Source organism: Schistocerca gregaria, chromosome 1 (assembly GCF_023897955.1).
Source record: "Schistocerca gregaria isolate iqSchGreg1 chromosome 1, iqSchGreg1.2, whole genome shotgun sequence".
NCBI classification, from domain to species: Eukaryota; Metazoa; Arthropoda; class Insecta; order Orthoptera; family Acrididae; genus Schistocerca; species Schistocerca gregaria.
In genome coordinates, this window is record NC_064920.1 from 860,703,832 (window position 1) to 860,725,516 (window position 21,685).

General features: G+C 43.2%; 1 protein-coding gene across 3 annotated transcripts in view; it reads left to right on the top strand.

The window, feature by feature from the left end:
- The window catches only part of LOC126272887 (synergin gamma-like), a 178,830-nt gene that overhangs the window by 74,167 nt on the left and 82,978 nt on the right, over positions 1 to 21,685 (top strand). For all 3 annotated transcript variants that reach the window (XM_049976145.1, XM_049976153.1, XM_049976162.1), the window contains 2 exons: positions 286 to 381; positions 648 to 1,007. In XM_049976145.1, the coding sequence (XP_049832102.1) occupies positions 286 to 381; positions 648 to 1,007 (456 nt within the window). The remainder of the gene's footprint in view (positions 1 to 285; positions 382 to 647; positions 1,008 to 21,685) is intronic.

The window sequence follows — 21,685 nt, forward strand, 5'->3', positions numbered from 1 at the left end:
GACCCACTTCGTTCTGCTCTTGTCGCCCCTCACTTTATAAGGAACCTTCCCTGAAATTTTGTTCTTGAATTTTCATGTGTTTGCGTACTGTCACTTTATTCGTGAATATTTTCTTTTCTACTATCTTTTAAGTACTGAAATATATTGAAACACTATGTTACATTCCTACTTGTTTGGGAAGTTATTTGTCGTTCACATTCAGTCACATTTCTTCACCATTGTTATTTTTTCTCTTTCTTTAATATGTTTGTGAGTAAACAGGCCTTTATATTTTTAATTCCCTAGGCTGTAAGTGCTGACAAACTCATCGAAAATCTGCTGGAAAAGAAAGAAACATTCCAGCTGAAGTCAAATACAAGTGCCAATGCTTCTCATGTTCAGGTGAGCTTGAATCACAAATATTTAATTTATTAGTAATATGTCTCTTAATTCTAATGTCCTTTCTCTTAATTTCAAAGTCCATTTGTGTGTGTGTGTGTGTGTGTGTGTGTGTGTGTGTGCGTGTGTGTGTGTGTGAGAGAGAGAGAGAGAGAGAGAGAGAGAGAGAGAGAGAGAGAGAGTGTGTGTGGCAGAGAGAGAGAGAGAGCGCGCACTTCTAGAGTTGCATGCTCAAATGTATGTTCTAGTTACAGTGTAATTTTCTTCAGGTGCCAGTACTTCCAGCTGGTGTTGCTGGTACATCATCTCTGCCAGCAAATTATGTAGCCGGAGCATCAACAACACACAATGTGTCTGTGGTATCACAGCCAGTCCATGACAGACAGAAACTTCCCACTTGGTTGACAGCGTGTTCAAACAGCCTGCCTCCTATCTACAGCCATGTGTGGTCACTTGTTTTGGGACCGAATGGCCTGGCAGATACTGGTCGACTGTTCCCAGTTCTTATAACCAGTGGTTTAACTGCTGATGTTTTGGGCCATATCTGGAGTTTAGCTAATAAAGAGGTACCTGGACAACTCACAGAACTTGAGCTGTACACTGTACTTGCTCTGATTGCTCTTGCACAGGTTAGTTTTTACTATATAACTATATAAAATATAGTTAATTCATTTAGATTTTGCCTTCAAAGTCCTGTGGTGCTGCGTGTTTGATATGCAGGATCTCTTTCTTGTTTGTTTCCAGTAATGCTCATTCCTTCTTGTAAAATTGCTTACTCTTGCTGTCTTATGTATGATTGTATTATTAGCATCTCTCTCTACTTTGGATTAAAGATGCATGCAAACCCAACTGACACACACATGATTGCAGTATCTGGCAGCATCAGCTGCAGTCATTTGTATGTGAGTAGCAAGTTTGCTTTTCATAATATTGTTAATATAGTCTCCCGTTTGGACCTCCGGGTGAGGACTACTCAGATGGACTTTGTTATCAGAGAAAGAAAACTGGCTTTTTACGGATCGGAGTGTCGAAAGTCAGATCCCTTAATCGGGCAGGTAGTTTAAGAAGTTAAAAAGGGAAATGGATAGGTTAAAGTTAGATATAGTGGGAAGTAGTGAAGTTTGGTGGCAGAAAGAACAAGACTTCTGGTCAGGTGAATACAGGGTTATAAATACAAAATCAAATAGGGGTAATGCAGGAGTAGGTTTAATAATAAATAGGAAAGCAGCAATGTGGGTAAGATGCTATAAACACCATAGTGAAAGCATTATTGTGGCCACGAAAGATACGAAGCCCACACCTACCACAGTAGTACAAGTTTATATTCCAACTAGCTCTGCATATGATGAAGAAATTGATGAAATGTGTAATGAGATAAAAGAAATTATTCAGTTAGTGAAGAGAGACGAAAATTTAATAGTCATCGGTGACTGGAACTCGATAGTAGGAAAAGGAAGATAAGGAAACGTAGTAGGTGAATGTGGTGAATATTGAATGGGACTAAGGAATGAAAGAGGAAGTCCCCTGGTAGACTTTTGCACAGAGCATAACTTAATCGTAGCTAACACTTGGTTCAAAAATCATGAAAAAAGGTTGTATACATGGAAGAAGCCTGGAGATACTATAAGGTATCAGATAGATTATATAATGGTAAGACAGAGATTTAGGAAACAGGTTTTAAATTGTAAGACATTTCCAGGGGCAGATGTGGACTCTATTGGTTATGAACTGTAGATTAAAATTGAAGAAACTGCAAAACGGTGGGAATTTAAGGAGATGGGACCTGGATAAACTGCAAGAACCAGAGGTTGTACAGAGTTTCAGGGAGAGCATAAGGGAACAATTGACAGGAATGGGGGAAAGAAATACAGTAGAAGAAAAATGGGTAGCTGTGAGGGATGAAGTAGTGAAGGCAGCAGATGATCAAGTAGGTAAAGAGACTAGGGCTAATAGAAATCTTTGGGTAACAGAAGAGATATTGAATTTAATTAATGAAAGGAGAAAATACAAAAATGCAGTAAATGAAGCAGGCAAAAAGGAATACAAACGTCTAAAAAATGAGATCAACAGGAAGTGCAAAATGGTTAAGCAGGGATGGCTAGAGGACAAACGTAAGGACGTAGAGGTGGAGATCACTAGGGGTAAGATAGATACTGCCTACAGGAAAATTAAAGAGTTCTTTGGAGATAAGAGAACCACTTGTATGAACATCAAGAGGTCAGATGGAGAACTAGTTCTAAGCAAAGAGGGGAAAGCAGAAAGGTGGAAGGAGTATATAGAGGGTCTATACAATGGTGATGTACTTGAAGACAAAATTATGGAATTGGAAGAGGATGTAGATGAAGATGAATTGAGAGATACTATACTGCGTGAAGAGTTTGACAGAGCACTGAAAGACCTGAGTCAAAACAAGGCCCCGGAGTAGACAACATTCCATTGGAACTACTGACGGCCTTGGGAGAGCCAGTCCTGACGAAACTATACCGTCTGGTGAGCAAGATGTATGAGACAGGTGAAATACCCTCAGACTTCAAGAAGAATATAATAATTCCAATCCCAAAGAAAGCAGGTGTTGACAGATGTGAAAATTATCAAACTATCAGTTTAATAAGCCATGGCTGCAAAATACTAACACGAATTCTTTACAGGGGAATGGAAAAACTGGTAGAAGCTGACCTCGGGGAAGATCGTTTTGGATTCCGCAGAAATGTTGGAACACGGGAGGCAATACTGACCCTACGACTTATCTTAGAAGCTAGATTAAGGAAAGGCAAACATACGTTTCTAGCATTTGTAGGCTTAGAGAAAGCTTTTGACAATGTTGACTGGAATACTCTCTTTCAAATCCTGAAGATGTCAGGGGTAAAATACAGGGAGCGAAAGGCTATTTACAATTTGTACAGAAACCAGATGGCAGTTATAAGAGTCGAGGGGCATGCAAGAGAAGCAGTGGTTGGGAAGGGAGTGAGACAGGGTTGTAGCCTGTCCCCGATGTTATTCAATCTGTATATCGAGCAAGCAGTAAAGGACACAAAAGAAAAATTCGGAGTAGGAATTAAAATCCATGGAGAAGAAATAAAAACTTTGAGATTCGCTGATGACATTGTAATTCTGTTGGAAACAGCAAAGGTCCTGGAAGAGCAGTTAAATGGAATGCATGTGTCTTGAAAGGAGGATATAAGATGAACATCAACAAAAACAAAACGAGGATAATGGAATGTAGTCGAATTTAATCGATTGATGCTGCGGGAATTAGATTAGCACATGAGACGCTTAAAGTAGGAAATGAGTTTTGCTATTTGGGGAGCAAAATAATTGATGATGGTCGAAGTAGAGAGGATATAAAATGTAGACTGGCAGTGGCAAGGAAAGTGTTTCTGAAGAAGAGAAATTTGTTAACATTAGAGATTTAAGTGTCACAAAATCGTTTTTGAAAGTATTTCTATGGAAGTGAAATGTGTATGATACGTAGTTTAGACTAGAAGAGAAAAGAAGCTTTCGAAATGTGGTGCTACAGGAGAATGGTGAAGTTTAGATGGGTAGATCACATTCTAATGAGGAGGTATTGAATAGAATTGGAGAAAAGATAAATTTGTGGCACAACTTGACTAGAAGAAGGGATTGGTTGGTAGGGCATATTCTAAGGCATCAGGGGATCATCAGTTTAGTATTGGAGGGCAGCATGGAGGGTAAAAAATGTAAAGGGAGACCAAGAGACAAATACATTAAACAGAATCAGAAGGGTTTTGGTTGCAGTAGGTACTGGGAGATGAAGAAGCTTTCACAGGATAGAGTAGCATGGAGAGCTGCATCAAACCAGTCTCAGGACTGAAGACCACAACAACAGAAGAATTATTACATAACTGTAATTAGAATATATCTGAAATAGTCAACTACAGTCACTACTGCAATATGATGATGATGTGGTGTTCAGTCCTGAGACTGGTTTGATGCTGCTCTCCATGCTACTCTATCCTGTGCAAGCTTCTTCATCTCCCAGTACATAACGCAACCTATATCCTTCTGAATCTGTTTAGTATAGTCATCTCTTGGTCTCCCGCTACGATTTTTAGCCTCCACGCTGCCCTACAATACTAAATTGGTGATCCCTTGATGCCTCAGAACATGTCCTACCAACCGATCCCTTCTTCTGGTCAAGTTGTGACACAAACTTCTCTTCTCCCCAATCCTATTCAATACTTCCTTATTACTTATGTGATCTACCTATCTAATCTTCAGCATTCTTCTGTAGCACCACATTTAAAAAGCTTCTATTCTCTTCTTGTCCAAACTATTTATTGTCAATGTTTCACTTCCATACATGGCTACACTCCATACAAGTACTTTCAGAAATGACTTCCTGACACTTAAATCAATACTCAATGTTAACAATTTTCTCTTCTTCAGAAACACTTTTCTTGCCATTGCCAGTCTACATTTTATATCCTCTCTACTTCTCCCATCATCAGTTATTTTGCTCCCCAAATAGCAAAACTCCTTTACTATTTTAAGCGTCTCATATGCTAATCTAATTCCCGCAGCATCAACCGATTAAATTCGACTACATTCCATTATCCTCGTTTTGCTTTTGTTGATGTTCATCTTATATCCTCCTTTCAAGACGCTATCCATTCCATTCAACTGCTCTTCCAAGTCATTTGCTGTCTCTGACAGAAATACAACGTCATCGGCAAACCTCAACGTTTTTATTTCTTCTCCATGGATTTTAATACCTACTCCGATTTTTTCTTTTGTTTCCTTTGTTGCTTGATTGAATAACAACCCTGTCTTACTCCCTTCCCAACCACTGCTCCCCTTTCATGTCCCTCGACTCTTATAACTGCCATCTGGTATCTGTACAAGTTGTAAATAGCCTTTCGCTCCATGTATCTTACCCCTGCGACCCTCAGAATTTGAAAGACAGTGTTCCAGTCAACATTTTCAAAAGCTTTCTCTAAGTCTACAAATGCTAGAAATGTAGGTTTGACCTTCCTCAATCTTTCTTCTAAAATAAGTCGTAAGGTAAGTATTGCCTCATGTGTTCCAGTATTTCTACGGAATCCAAACTGATCATCCCCGAGGTCGGCTTCTACTAGTTTTTCTATTCGTCTGTATAGAATTCGTGTTAGTATTTTGCATTTGTGGCTTATTAAACTGATTGTTCAGTAATTTTCACATCTGTCAACACCTGCTTTCTTTGGGATTTGAATTATTATATTCTTCTTGAAGTCTGAGGGTATTTCGTCTGTCTCATACATCTTGCTCACCAGATGGTATAGTTTCGTCAGGACTGGCTCTCCCAAGGCCGTGCAAAATTCTACCAGGCGGCTTCCTCTTTCATTTCTTCCCCCCAATCCATATTCACCTACTATGTTTCCTTCTCTCCCTTTGGCTACTGTCGATTTCCAATCACCCATGACTATTAAATTTTCGTCTCCCTTCACTACCTGAATAATTTCTTTTATCTCATCATACATTTCATCAATTTCTTCATCATCTGCAGAGCTAGTTGGCATATAAACTTGTACTACTGTACTAGGTGTGGGCTTCGAATCTATCTTGGCCACAATAATGCGTTCACTATGCTGTTTGTAGTAGCTTACCCGCATTCCTATTTTCCTATTCATTATTATACCTACTCCTGCATTACCCCTATTTGATTTTGTGTTTATAACCCTGTAGTCACCTGACCAGAAGTCTTGTTCCTCCTACCACCGAACTTCACTAATTCCCACTATATCTAACTTTAACCTATCCATTTCCTTTTTTAAATTTTCTAACCTACCTGCCCGATTAAGGGATCTGACATTCCACGCTCCGATCCGTAGAACATCAGTTTTCTTTCTCCTGATGACGACATCCTCTTGAGTAGTCCCCACCCGGAAATCCGAATGGGGGACTATTTTACCTCTGGAATATTTTATCCAAGAGGACGCCATCATCATTTAATCATACAGTAAAGCTGCATGCCCTCGGGAAAAATTACGGCCGTAATTTCCCCTTGCTTTCAGCCGTTCGCAATACCAGCACAGCAAGGCTGTTTTGGTTATTGTTACAAGGCCAGATCAGTCAATCATCCAGACTGTTGCCCCTGCAACTACTGAAAAGGCTGCTGCCCCTCTTCAGGAACCACACGTTTGTCTGGCCTCTCAACAGATACCCCTCTGCAGTGGTCGTACCTACGGTACAGCTATCTGTATCGCTGAGGCACGCAAGCCTGATAAACAATGTAAGAGCCTATGGAATATCAGATCAGCTGTGTGGCTGGATTGAAGAGTTTTTAGCAAACAGAACACAGCATGTTGTCATCAATGGAGAGACGTCTACAGATGTTAAAGTAACCTCTGGCATGCCACAGGGGAGTGTTATGGGACCATTGCTTTTCCCAATATATATAAATGACGTAGTAGATAGTGTCGGAAGTTCCATGCGGCTTTTCGCGGATGATGCTGTAGTATACAGAGAAGTTGCAGCATTAGAAAATTGTAGCGAAATGCAGGAAGATCTGCAGCGGATAGGCACTTGGTGCAGGGAGTGGCAACTGGCCCTTAACATAGACAAATGTAACGTATTGCGAATACATAGAAAGAAGGATCCTTTATTGTATGATTATATGATAGCAGAACAAACACTGGTAGCAGTTACTTCTGTAAAATATCTGGGAGTATGCGTGCGGAATGATTTGAAATGGAATGATCATATAAAATTAATTGTTGGTAAGGCGGGTATCAGGTTGAGATTCATTGGGAGAGTCCTTAGAAAATGTAGTCCTTCAACAAAGGAGGTGGCTTACAAAACACTTGTTCGACCTATACTTGAGTTTTGCTCGTTTTGTCACAGGGTTATTTGGTAACCGTGATAGCGTTACAGAGATGTTTAGCAAACTTAAGTGGCAGACTCTGCAAGAGAGGCGCTCTGCATCGCAGTGTAGCGTGCTGTCCAGGTTTCGAGAGGGTGCGTTTCAGGATGAGGTATCGAATATATTGCTTCCCCCTACTTATTCCTCCCGAGGAGATCATGAATGTAAAATTAGAGAGATTAGAGCGCGCACGGAGGCTTTCAGACAGTCATTCTTCCCGCGAACCATACGTGACTGGAACAGGAAAGGGAGGTAATGAAAGTGGCACGTAAAGTGCCCTCCGCCACACACCGTTGGGTGGCTTGCAGAGTATGGATGTAAATGTAGATGTAGATGTAGACTGAAGAAGTTTCATGCGTTACAGTGGTAAATAGTTGAGAAATGAGCTGTGTTTTTCCTTGTTGAACACCCAATACTTTCTGCAGTAGCCTTCATGTTGTTGTTGTTGTTGTTGTTGTTGTTGTGGTCTTCAGTCCTGAGACTGGTTTGATGCAGCTCTCCATGCTACTCTATCCTGTGCAAGCTTCTTCATCTCCCAGTACCTACTGCAATCTACATCCTTCTGAATCTGCTTAGTGTATTCATCTCTTGGTCTCCCTCTACGATTTTTACCCTCCGCGCTGCCCTCCAATAATAAATTGGTGATCCCTTGATGCCTCAGAACATGTCCTACCAACCGATCCCTTCTTCTGGTCAAGTTGTGCCACAAGCTCTTCTTCTCCCCAATCCTATTCAATACCTCCTCATTAGTTATGTGATCTACCCATCTAATCTTCAGCATTCTTCTGTAGCACCACATTTCGAAAGCTTCTATTCTCTTCTTGTCCAAACTATTTATCGTAGCAATTGCGAAATGTTTCATCGCCTGAACATCCTTGCCTCTTGAATAAAGGGGTCCAGTAAAGTCGCCTGACTAATAGATTCATTCCTCCAGATAACCCCCTAACTGCTCTGATAACCCTTTAAGCGATTTATCACCAATGACTCTGTTTCTTTAGGATTCTTTATTTTTGTCTTTAAAAGAATTTAGTTGCCATACCATTAATCTTGGCTAGATTTTCATTTTTGAAAGTGAGACTTTTTTTCTGAGGCCACTTCAGTCTTTGCTTACCTCATCAAAACATTCAAAATCTGTAAAGCCTGTTGCATTATCTCCCAGTTTGTATCTTTTAATTTTTAGGTGAGCAATTTTCCACTTAAAATAGCGAGGCAAGAAATTATGGGATGTATATTTAAAGTAAATCTTTGCAACATTTCTTAAGTAGATTCATCAGCTTAGTACATGGTTTCAGTTGGCGCTATTTTTATTTTATTTTTTAATTTTCATGCATTTCAGCAAGTTTGCTTAAAGTTAAGTGTCTCCTTGAGAAATATAACTCTTTTCACCTCATCAGTAGTTTCCCATATGGATTTCTGACTAGCTCCCTGCAGAGTGAGGTGTAAAGAATGTGCAAAGCATGGGATATATGGAAGTTTCAGAAGCATGGAAGTCAGTTACATATTTGACACATCATCCATAACTATGGAAGTGGTTTTAAAATTGATATTGTATTTGACAATAACAGACTTTAGACATTTTCTGAAGGGTGTCTGTCTTCAAATTGGAGCACTCTAAAAGATGTGACTGTAGTTAAATCTTCTCATCTGTGAAATGAAATGTGCAGTGAGGGCATAGAAACTAATGTTATTTACACTTATCCACGCATCAGTCATAAGGCAGACTGCCTTTGCCATCCAGTAGCCAAATCATTTTTAATTTTATGAAGTAACTCATGATACAAACTGGGCATTAGAGAGTATGGTAACTTTTTCAACTTAAATCATTTTTAAAAGCTGCACATCTAATGCCATACTTTCATTTAATGTTAGTGGCTTTATAATAATAAACATTTATGTTTTGGTTGTTGTAAATGAAAAGCAGCTAGCGGTGAGGGCATCACAAAAGGAAATGAATCAGGACTTGGTCCAGAATCTGTTGACATTGATGGGCCTGGATACAGCTTGAGACTCCGGTTGCCTTTCTGAGAGGATACTTTTGCAAGACATAGAAGGAGAGTTCAGTGAGGACTGTTCACAAGAAGTGATTTCTCAAATTTCTTCATTGATTGATGGCGATTTTGATCGGCTTCCTGGCCCACAATGTTCCAGAGATACTATCTGATATTTCGATTTTAGATATGTCTTCAGGTTTGATGATGAGCCAGAAGCCATGGAAATTATCTTTTGACAGTAGTGCCTTTTTTTCCGATTTTGGTAAAATACTACCATACATCACTCAAAGGCAGTGTGGTTGATGTATTGTAGTGCAACATGGAAAGATACGCTTGAAAAATTAAAATATTTACCATTAACATAGATATTTTAAACTGTAAAAACTCAAAGTAACCCCCCTGCGGGTTCAGGGGTAAGAATAGGCCCGCGGTATTCCTGCCCGTCGTAAGAGGCGACTAAAAGGAGTCTCAAACTTTTCGGCCTTATATGATGGTCCCCTGTCGAGTTTGACCTCCATATTTCAAAATTTTTCCGAAGAGTGAGCTGATTGGGGAAGGGCGCCTTACATGGTGCACTGTACCAGTCTTGCATTGAGACCTTTAGCAGGCTTTCTCGTCGTTGCAATGGTGTCCCGCTCGTATTCCATCTCTTGGGCGAGGATACATCCCTGGGTGCGATTACCACGCTGCACTGTGCAGTGTTGCTTTTAGCTGCGACGACGACGACCTCATACTTTTTTTGCAGCACGGTAGCCAGTCCGTTGTGGTGGGGCCGCCATGTACCCTGTTGGTTGTAGCCCCCTGACAACACAGGGATCACTCTACTGATGCTTGCACTGTTTACTCCCCATGTATGCCAAGGAGTAGATGCTCATCTCCCTGGGGCATCGGGACTCCCGGCAATGGCCATCCTGCCAGGTGGCCTTTGCTGTGGCTGGGTGGCGCCCGTGGGGAGGGCCCTTGGTCGGAGTAGGTGGCATCAGGGTGGATGACACGCAATAAAGCGTGGCACATCTTCTCTTGCTGGTGGCCAGCCACCAGCAGTCTCTAAGCGTTCGTGGGCCCATTTTAGGGGAAACGTTTATGACCCCAAATCGTTCCCCTCCCTGGCTACACTGTGGGAGGAACGAAAGGCATTGACTGAACGTGAGACGTATTTGCCCAGGTATCTTGTCTGTACCAGAGCTGATGGGGAATCCTTTATGTCCGTGAAGCCTCAGTTCTTTGTAGAGCATTTAGAGGACAAGTTTGGGGAGGTGGATGGCTTGTCCAAAATGCAGTCCAGATCGGTGTTGATAAAAACGGCATCCTCCGCCCAGTCACGAGCCTTGCTCGCTTGTAATAAGCTGGGGAATGTCTCTGTTACTATCACACCCCATAAAAGTTTGAATATGGTCCAGGGCATTATCTTCCACAGGGATCTCTTTTTACAGTCTGATGACGAGCTGCGCGCCAACTTGGAGCGGCGAGGTGTCCATTTCGTCCGGCGCGTCCACTATGGTCCGAGGGAACATCAGGTTGCCACCGGTGCCTTCATCTTGGCCTTTGAGGGTGACACATTACCTGAGAAGGTCAAGGTGATGGTGTACCGTTGTGATGTCAAACCATATATCCCTCCCCCGATGCGGTGCTTCAAGTGTTGGAAGTTCGGCCATATGTCTTCACGCTGTGCTTCCGGCCTCGTATGTCGCGATTGTGGTCGACCATCCCATCCTGATAATCCCTGTGCCCCGCCTCCCATCTGTGTGAACTGTGGAGACCACCATCCACCTTGCTCGCCGGACTGTCCAATTCTGCAGGAGGAGCGAAAATCATGGAAATCAAGACCCTTGACCGACTGACGTACACTGAGGTGAAGCGGAAATATGATCGGCTTCATCCAGTGCGTATGACATCATCTTATGCCGCAACTGTCACTCCTGCTACAGTTCCATCAGCTCCAGTCAGCTCTCAGAGTCGAAGGCCCACACCTGCCCCCTTGATGGTGGGGGGCACTAAATTTTCTGTTGCTCCTGCTTCATCTACTTCAGGAGCAACACCCCACCAACCATCGGGGACATCAGTCCCTCTTCCCAGCCAGAGAAGTGTAAAACTTCTTCGGCTCCTCTCGCATGTTTCGACCGGTACAAAAGCAGACAGCCGCAAGTGGCTCAAACAACCACCGGTCCCTGGTCGTAGGGCCTCACGGTCGTCGTCTGTCCCCGAGACTGACCCGGTGAAGCCCTCCCAGCCTGAACCACCGAAGGCACAGCGCGAGAAACAGAAGAAGAAGAAAGTCCCCAAGGCTAACGACATAGTGGTGCCACCCATCCCGCCGCTTCCTACAAGCTCTGCGTCTGAGGACGAGGTGGAGATTCTGGCATCCTCTGAGGACCTTGATCTCGCCGGTCCCTCAGACACCATGGAAAGCACTATCCCAGTTGCTCAATCGGAGGCAGCAGATGACCCAGCGGCGTAATCTGCCTTCCCAGTCCCGTCACACCTTTCTCAGCCATGGACAACACCATCCTCCAGTGGAACTGCAGCAGTTTCTTCCACCATCTAGCTGAGCTCTGCCAGCTTATCAGCCTTCACCCTTTCCTCTGCATTGCTTTGCAGGAAACTTGGTTTCCGGCAATGCGAACCCCCGCCCTCTGTGGCTATCGGGGTTATTATAAGAACCGGGCAGCTTATGAAAGGGTGTCTGGTGGCGTCTGCATATATGCCCTGAACTCTCTTCACAGCGAGTCTGTACCTCTCCAAACTCCTTTTGAGGCTGTCGCTGTTCGGGTGTGGACGCCACAAGCTGTTACCGTCTGCAGTCTTTACCTTCCACCGGATGGTGATGTCGCGCAGCATGTCCTGGCTGCTCTGATAGCCCAATTGCCGCCACCTTTCCTGTTACTGGGCGACTTTAACGCCCATAACCATCTGTGGGGTGGGTCAGTGGCAACAGGTCGAGGCGCCATCGTTGAGTATTTATTGGCGCAGCTCGATCTCTCGATATTAAATGGTGGTGCCTTCACACACTTCAGTGTGGCGCATGGCACATACTCCGCCATTGACCTTTCTATCTGTAGCCCTAGCCTCTTACCGTCTGTCCAATGGAGAGTGCATGACAACCTGTGTGGTAGTGACCACTTTCCGATCTTTCTGTCACTGCCACAGCATCAATCTTCTGGGCGCCCTAGCAGATGGGCTCTGAATAAGGCTGACTGGGACTTGTTCTCCTCCACTGCCGCTATTGAGCCTCTGTCTAACGATGACATTGATGCAGTGGTTCAGTCGGTCACCACCAGCATCATTACTGCTGCAGAATCTGCCATTCCCCGTTTTTCTGGGTCCCCTCGGTGGCGGACTGTGCCTTGGTGGTCGCCTGAGATCGCTGAATCGATTAAAGCTTGCCGGTGGACGCTCCAGCGTCACAAGCGACATCCGTCAATTGAACACCTTATCGCCTTCAAACGGCTGAGTGCGCGAGCCCACCGCATTATCCGCCAACGCAAGCAGGAGTGCTGGGAGCAGTATATGTCCACCATTGGCCTCCATGTCACTCCATCACAGGTCTGGGCCAAGATTTGATGCCTCTATGGTTATCGGACCCCTGTCAGCATCCCTGCGCTCTCACTGAATGGATCAGTTTGTACTGACTTCGACGTCATTGCAAAGCGCTTGGCAGAGCACTTTGCCCTGATTTCCGCTTCTGCCAACTACCCCTTGGGCTTCCGCTCCATTAAAGAGCGGACGGAACATCGGAGCCTTTCGTTTCACACCCACCATCCAGAGTCATACAATGTTCCATTCAGTGAGTGGGAATTTCGCAATGCCCTCGCCACTTGTCCTGATACTGCTCCTGGACCAGATAGCATCCACTCTCAGATGCTGAAACACCTTTCAGTGGACTGCCAGCGACGCCTCCTCGACCTTTACAACCACATTTTGGTCGAGGGTGAGTTTCCGTCGCAATGGCGCAAAAGTCTTGTTGTCCCCATTCTGAAACTGGGGAAGAACCCTTTAGAGGTGGACAGCTACTGTCCCATTAGCCTCACCAACGTTCTTTCCAAGTTGCTTGAACGGATGGTGAGCCAGCGCTTGAATTGGGTACTGGAATATCAGGGCCTTCTGGCTCCGTCTCAGGGTGGGTTCCGTAAAGGCCGCTCTGCCGCCGACAATCTGGTGAGCCTGTAGTCGGCCATCCGTACTACCTTTGCCCACCGTCAGCATCTGGTTGCTGTCTTTTTCGACATGCGGAAGGCGTATGATACGACATGGCGTCATCACATCCTTTCTACACTTCATGGATGGGGTCTTCGGGGCCCTCTGCCGATCTATATCTGCAATTTTCTGTCGTATCGTACCTTCCGTGTGCACGTTGCGGCCTCATATAGTTCCTCCCAAGTCCAGGAGAACGGTGTGCCACAGGGTTCTGTTCTAAGTGTATGTCTGTTTTTAATAGCCATTAACGGGCTCGCTGCGGCCGTGGGAAATTCTGTCTCCGCTTCCGTGTATGCTGACTACTTCTGCCTTTACTACAGCTCTATTGGCATTGCAGCTTCTGAACGTCAGCTACAGGGCGCAATCCGCAAGGTGCATTCTTGGGCTGTAGCGCATGGTTTTCAGTTTTCCACAGCCAAGACCTGCGTTATGCATTTCTGCCGGCGACGCACTGTTCACCCGGAGCCGCGGCTTTATCTCGATGGCGAGCTTCTTACAGTGGTGGAGTCACATAGGTTTTTGGGGCTGGTTTTTGATGCCCGGTTGACTTGGCTGCCTCATATTCGGCAGCTTAAACAGGCTTGTTGGCGGCATCTAAATGCTCTGCGATGCCTGAGCCACTCCAGGTGGGGCGCCGACCAATCTACTCTCCTACGGCTTTACCAGGCGTTAATCCAGTCCCGTCTGGACTATGGGAGTCTGGCGTATGGCTCAGCATCCCCATCTGCGTTACGGCTGCTGGATCCAATCCTCCACAGCGGGATACGCCTTGCCACTGGTGCCTTCCGGACCAGCCCTGTGGACAGCATACTTGTGGAGGCTGGTGTCCCTCCACTGCGGTTACGACGCCAACAATTACTGGCTGCTTATGCTGCCCATGTTTTTAGTTTGCCCGGGCATCCAAATTATCGTGTCCTGTTCCCGCAGTCAGTCGTCCATCTGCCAGAACGTGGGCCCCGGTCGGGATGTCCGATTGCCGTACGTGTCAAACAGCTTCTTTCCGGGCTTGGGTGTTTCCCTGTATCACCTCCTTTCCGGGCACCTCTGCGTACACCCCCATGGTATGTGCGTTGCCCTTGCCTGCGGCTCGACTTGGCACAGGGCCCGAAGGACTCAGTCCCTCCGGAGGCCTTCCGACGCCGCTTTTATTCCATTCTGGCCACGTATCAGGGCTCTGGCATTGTCTACACCGACGGTTCGATGGTTGCAGGTCATGTCGGTTATGCACTAACTCTAGGGGACCATTCTGAACAACGTTCATTGCCGGCTGGCTGCAGTGTTTACACTGCTGAGCTGGTCGCCATCTTTTGTGTCCTAGAGTATATCCGCTCCTGCTCAGGTGAGTCCTTCATTATCTGTAGCGATTCCCTGAGCGGTTTCCGAGCTCTCAACCAGTGTTTCCCTCGTTCTCGTCTGGTGATGGCTATCCAGGAGTCCCTGCATACTCTCGCCCGTAGCGGCAGGTCTGTGGTCTTTGTTTGGACCCCAGGCCATGTTGGTATACCCGGCAATGAAACTGTTGACCGCCTGGCGAAAGAGGCCACCAGTGCGCCATCTCTGGAGATTGGCCTCCCGGCGACTGATTCGCGGGCAGTCTTACGCCGCAAAGTTCTCTCGTTTTCGGATGCTGAATGGCGCGGTTTGACCACCCCCTAACAAACTCCGTGCCGTCAAGGACACAACGACTGTGTGGCACTCCTCCATGTGAGTCTCTCGCAAGGAGTCTGTCGTCCTCTGCCGACTGCGCATTGGGCACACACGGATGACCCACGGCCACTTATTGTGCCGTGTGGACCCCCCTCTATGCCGCTGCGGCTTGGCATTGACAGTGGCCCACGTTTTGTTGGACTGTCCACTTTTATCTGTGCTCAAGCAGACGTTTGCGCTGCCTGACACACTCTCTGCTCTATTATTAGATGACTCTGCCATGGTGGATTTGGTTTGACATTTATTGGGGCAGGGGGTTTTTATCCTTTAATCTGAGTGTTTATTTTATAGTGTTGATTCTGGCTTTTAGCCTCTGATTTTAAACTGAGTTTTTAATATGTTCTTGGTGGTAGGCTTTTCCTTTTTTTTTTCTCCATGGTCGGATAACCACCATCACACTGTGTGTTTTAATTTGTTTTGTCTGGTCTCTGTCAGAGTATTTCATGTCCTGTTTTGTCCGCTGTCTTTCCTGTTGTTCGTTTTTTGCTCTCCTTGGGTGTTTTTTTTTTAAAAAGGGACCGATGAGCATGGTAGTCTGGTCCTTTTAATCCCACAGACCAACCAACTCAAAGTAAGAACAAATATACAAACAGCACATTCTACAATAAGAAGCTATAGAGTAGAATATAGGACATTATTATTTGGAAATTGTCATGTTTGTATCATATACAAAAAGGTCTGAAACAGTCATGGTGATTAAGAAACTCGTAAAGACAAGTCTGACAACACGCGAGGATTTCACTGGTGAAAGATAAAATTTTTGAATATTGTGATATCCAAGTTTGGGCTACATAGCATGTGAACAAGAGCTGACAGGATATTGGTGCAGATGAAGGTTGGAAAACAACTGTGCAAATGAAATCCAAAGCCCTTGCTTTAGGAGGTATGAACTTGCCTACTCCTGCAGCGACTAGTTCTATCAAAATGTCTGTGTTGTTACCGTAGAACATAGTTGACCATAACTTTCAACTCATTTCAGTGAACTTTGCAATATATTTCAGAATATCAACATCGGTGTCTTTCTTCTAACAAACATGGACACCTGTCTCAAACCAAGTGTGCTCTCCAGTTCTGTAAATATGGAGTATTGTCTCAGTTGTGTGACTGGATTCGTGGTTTCCTCTCAGAGAGGTACATTTCATAGTGATGGACGGTAAATCATCGAGTAGAACAGAAGTGATATCTGGCATTCTGCAAGGTAGTGTCATAGGCCCTCTGCTGTTCCTGATTTACATAAATGATCTAGGTGATAATCTGAGCAGCCTCCTTAGATTGTTTGAGATGATGCTGTAATTTACCATCTAGTAAAATCATCAGACGATCAATTCCAATTACAAAATGATCGAGAGAATTTCTGTATGGTGCGAAAAGTGACAATTGGCACTAAACAAAGAAAAGTGCGAGGTCATCCACATGGATACTAAAAGAAGTCCAATAAAATTTGGGTGTATGATAAATCGCACAAATCTAATGCTGTCAATTTGACTAAATACCTAGGAATTACAGTTGTGAGCAACTTAAATTGGAAAGACCACATAGATAATATTGTGGGGAAGGCGAAACAAAGACTGCACTTTGTTGGCAGAACACTTAGAAGATATGACAAACCCACTAAATAGACAGCCTATGTTACATTTGTCCGTCCTCTGCTGGATTATTGCTGTGTGGTATGTGATCCTTACCAGGTAGGATTGACAGAGGACATAGAAAAAGTGCAAAGAATGGTAGAGAAGTAGTATGAAAATGGTTCGATGAACCCTCTGCCAGGCACTTAAGTGTGAATTGCAGAGTAACGATGTAGATATAGATGTAGAAATATTGCTTTCCGAAACTACACCAGTGTATTGCAGAAACTGACAACATTCTCTGGCCTATCCATAATGACAAAATTAGGATGAAGCATATGTTTGCTGAATTTGCATATTTCAGGAGCATGGGTGCTTGTTTTATCTCCAGTGTCATGTGGCGTAACCATGTCTCATTCTCTGTAACAATGTGGCACAGTAAAGATGCTCATTTCTTATGTAATTCCACAATATACACAGTGTAGCACTTTGCATGTAACTCCAGTAATGCATAACTTTGCATCTGATTCCATGATGTGGCAGACCACCAGAATAAATTTCTGCTAGTGAGGTGCCCTTAAGATGTAAGAACTTGATCGGGTTGACAAATTTTGCATCTTTCAAAGGATATTGTGTAGTTTTGATATTTCATGTGTGATATCTTCCAGAATTTTGCCCATATGTACTTCATTCAACTGTGTCTTGCTGCTATGCTTTTTTTGTTGTTATAAGTAAGTAATGATAAGTCTTGAATAATATGGCATACCAATTAAGGAGACCTTTGCACATCTCAGATGTTTCAAAAGTTCAAGCATCTGAGTTGCTTTTTCTACTGTGGTTTCTTTCATATTGAAGTGTCCAAATGCAGCATGAAATTTCATCAGGATCTAAGATACAGTGATGTGTTCATATAGTCTTTTCAGAGTACTGCATAATCTATCATTTAAGATTTTAGTAAAGTGACATCCAGATTGCAGATTTCATTTGAGGGAAATATTTTCACAATCTGTGTATGAGTTTATGCCTAATTTGCTGTAATTGTAACTCTATAGACTACATAAGGAAAAGCTGTGTAATTCTTATTAACACTTTGCCGTCTGCACATCTCGTACAAATTTATTCACTTGGCACCGGGAGTGCTAATTCAGATTACTTGGCTTATTGCCGGCCGCTTGTCACTTTTCTGTTGATGACTAGCTTCAAACACATTGACTTTTGTGCACTTCAATTTTCAGGAAATCCTCTATTTTGCCATATCGTCCCACAAACTCGAATTTTCTTTTCAGGTAACTTCTCTGCAAGTTCTACACTGTTATAAAAACTATCAATGCAGAGGTGATGCCACTTTCCAACAGAAGATGTCAGTAGTTCCATCACTGTTTTTGCTAAAGGCTGTCCAGCACCGGAATATATCTTGATCGTGGAAATGTATCCCGTACTCAAATCACACAGCATCTGAATGAGTATGCCGTATTTCGTAATTTTCAAAGGATTGTAAACTTTAAAATGTAACTGGCCAGACCATGGTATCATGCCGTCTTCAGTTGAGATGTTTTAACTTAGATTAAACATTTCTTTAAACTTTTTGGAAAAGTAATCAATTATGAATTGCTTTACAAAGCCGGTCGGCATTATGTGGTTTATTGTTGCTGTCGGATAAATGTAAAAATGATAATATTTGTCTTGAGTCGGTTACGGGACATCGTTTTTTGAAATATTGGTGTGTCTATCAATGTATTTGTTGACCAATAACCGTCGATCCTTGCTTCTTTTACAATTCCCATAAAGACGAAACGATTTTCTAAGTTCGTGTCCCGTAACGTCGACAAATTTGGCGTTTTTTAAATCCAGTTTCCTTCTATTGTAATTTTGACTGTAGTACTTGTTGGTTTCGTTGCTAATATATTCAAATAGATCATCCCCAATATATAATTCTCTGATATCCTCGATGCTCTGTGTATCTTTGGGAAATATGTTTGGACCCGCAGATCCTTCAAATTTATTATTGGTTCTTGGTAAATCAAAGTCTGACCACTGTGCACTGTCTTCTTTGTCTGATTCAGCCGAATCAGTTGGCAACCATTGCGTTCGCCGAATTCTTCCTGGACGTATTTCATTATCTTGCAACGATTCTGCTGCACTTTCATTTTTTTGATATCCAATGTCTTCTTCCCAATCGGCCGAGTCATCCGGAACATCAGACAAGACGTCCTCACATTCATTGTAAATTATCCTACTGCCTCTTTCATCTGCCATGATGAAAGGGCACAAATACTTATAAAAACAAAAAACTTGTTGATGTGTGTAACTTATTGTTACCTAAATAAAACACCAACAGAATGCAAAAGATACTAAAGTGCTGTAGCTGGCCACTGCGCGATACCATGCTCACAACACCACTGTGATATCGTTGGCCACTGAGCGATATTATGCAGAAGACACCACTGTGGTGTCGCCAGCTGTTGACCGCTATTTCGCACACACCACCACTTGTGTTGTCGCCAGACAGCAGAATGTTAATAGTATGAGTATTGACAGTGAATTCCCTGAAATCAGCGTCTCAACAACTGTAAGTTAGCAACCAGTGCGAGAAGTGCTTGCCACAATTCAAAAATTACACACAAGGGAAACAGTACATCGAAATCTCTCTTGCAATGGCTTTGAAATTTTTCCCAGAATTTACAAAGCAACATTGCTTTTCTTCTGACATGAAACCTCCAGAACATAATATGAAGAGTTCAGAAGTTCCCAATAACCTTCAGGCATCAAGTACTGATTGGAAAGATCTAGCACAGGATAATCAAAGTTCTGACGTTACAATGTACAAAACAGTTGTTTGTCAGATGACAAATATCAGTGGTTCACCATCTGTCTCAATTCCCCTATCATCATCTAATGATCGTTTTCAGTTTGAAACAAGCTTATGCGAGGCAGCCCTGCCTTGTCTCCTTCAGATTTAAACCATAGTCCAGCTGTAGAATATCAAGACGACAGTATGATAAATGTTCCGTACATATACATCTGTAGACGACATGTCACACTGGGCTGAACAACCTAAAGAAAATCATTTACCATAAGCAGAATTCAAATCATTTGTAAAAGGCACCAGAAAATGTAAAGAAATATCACCCATTGCCATAAAATATGCAAAGAATTATGAAGCCTTGAGACAAATGATTGACAAAAACCCCGTCAAGACAAAGATACGAGGGCAGATCAAGTATAAACGGGATTTTAGTTTTTATTTAAGTTCATTTATTGAAAAACTCTAGGCAATTATAATTTATTTTTCCACATAGTCTCGTGCTTTGGAAATGCATTTGTCCCAGCGTATGCGCAGCTTTTTGATTGCCTACATCATAAAAACAACTGGGTCATGTCACCAGCCTGTTGCGCATAAAGTCTTCCACATTCTCATCATCTTCAAATCGCCGCCGTTCTAGAGCTTTTTTAAATGGTCTGAATAAATGGAAACTGCAGGGCAGTAAGTCTGGGCTGTAAGGAGGATGATCAAGTGTAGTCCAGTGCATTTTCTGTAGCTTGGAGACAGTTAGAGCTGCAGTGCCACGCATTGTACAGTGCAAGCTGTTAGTGATTTGTTTGACTGATGAGTCTGCTAAGTGCTATGCCATCTACTGCACTCCACTGACTTAAGCCCTCATGAGTTCAACTCGACTTCTAAACTGAAGGAAACATTTCACGGCATTTGCTTCAGAACCGCTACAAAGTCATCGGGCAATAGACCGTGCCCCTCGAACTGTCAACACACTGCTAAGAGTATCCTACAACTTCCACATGGATGGCAACGGGTTATACACAATGATGGTGACTAGTTTGAAGGTCAGTAAAACTTTGAAACATGTATCTATTTTGTACGAGCTGTAAATAAATAGTTGCCACTATTAAAGTTCCAGTCCTCGTATATAACTTCATGTGACATTAATAAATGAAAAGAACTAATTTGGTTTCGTTCAACAGTATTAATTTATTGTGTTAACTGGTTTTCGGCTTACAAGACCATCATCGGAGAAATTAATGACTATTATTGCCAAAGAACTTACAATGTTTGTAAACAACATTGGAAAAAAAATGACACATCTCAATTGAAGCACGAACCCACCGTAGTGACTTCTTTGACAGTGTAGTGGTGATGCAATGTAAAAAGTTGAACAATAAGTAAAGATACAGGGAGTAAACAGGAAAAGACTTTAACTCAAAATTGGAAAAGCATGCCTACATAACAGTTTACGTTAATAAACAAAACCAATAAAATAAAATAAAATTATCGCATCACGGTGTAGCTTGCTCGCCAGGTTTCGAGAGGGTGTGTTTCTGGATGAGGTATCGAATATACTGCTTCCCCCTACTTATACCTCCCGAGGAGATCACGAATGTAAAATTAGAGCGATTCGAGCGCGCACGGAGGCTTTCAGACAGTCATTCTTCTCGCGAACCATATGCAACTGGAACAGAAAAGGGAGGTAATGACAGTGGCACGTAAAGTGCCCTCCGCCACACACCGTTGGGTGGCTTGCGGAGTATAAATGTAGATGTAAAGGTAGATCTTTGAATAATTTAGTGGGGTCTTCAGGAAGGACTTGGAAACATGCTGGACTCATGAAATTATTAACTTTATCCACTTTATTCAAATATGCTGGCAAAAAATGAACACAGCTGGAGGTTGCAGAATTCTGCCTCCACATTTTCTGAGTATTTATTGAGTAAGGGCCACAGCTACCAGCCAGAATCGTATGTCCTTTGCTTAGCAAACAAATGCCAAAAACTCAATCTGCTGAAAGCTTTGGAAATAAACAAACATCTAGCTCACAGCCAAGATCTAATCTTAATTGGCCAGACACAGATTACTACTTCCCCTCACTAAATGTCACAAAATCCCCTAGGTTTTTCATTACTTCCCACACTGAAATTTTTGAGTGTATTGTTAAAGTTTTTCCTATTTCCTCCCTTTATATTTGTGTATTGTTCAACCT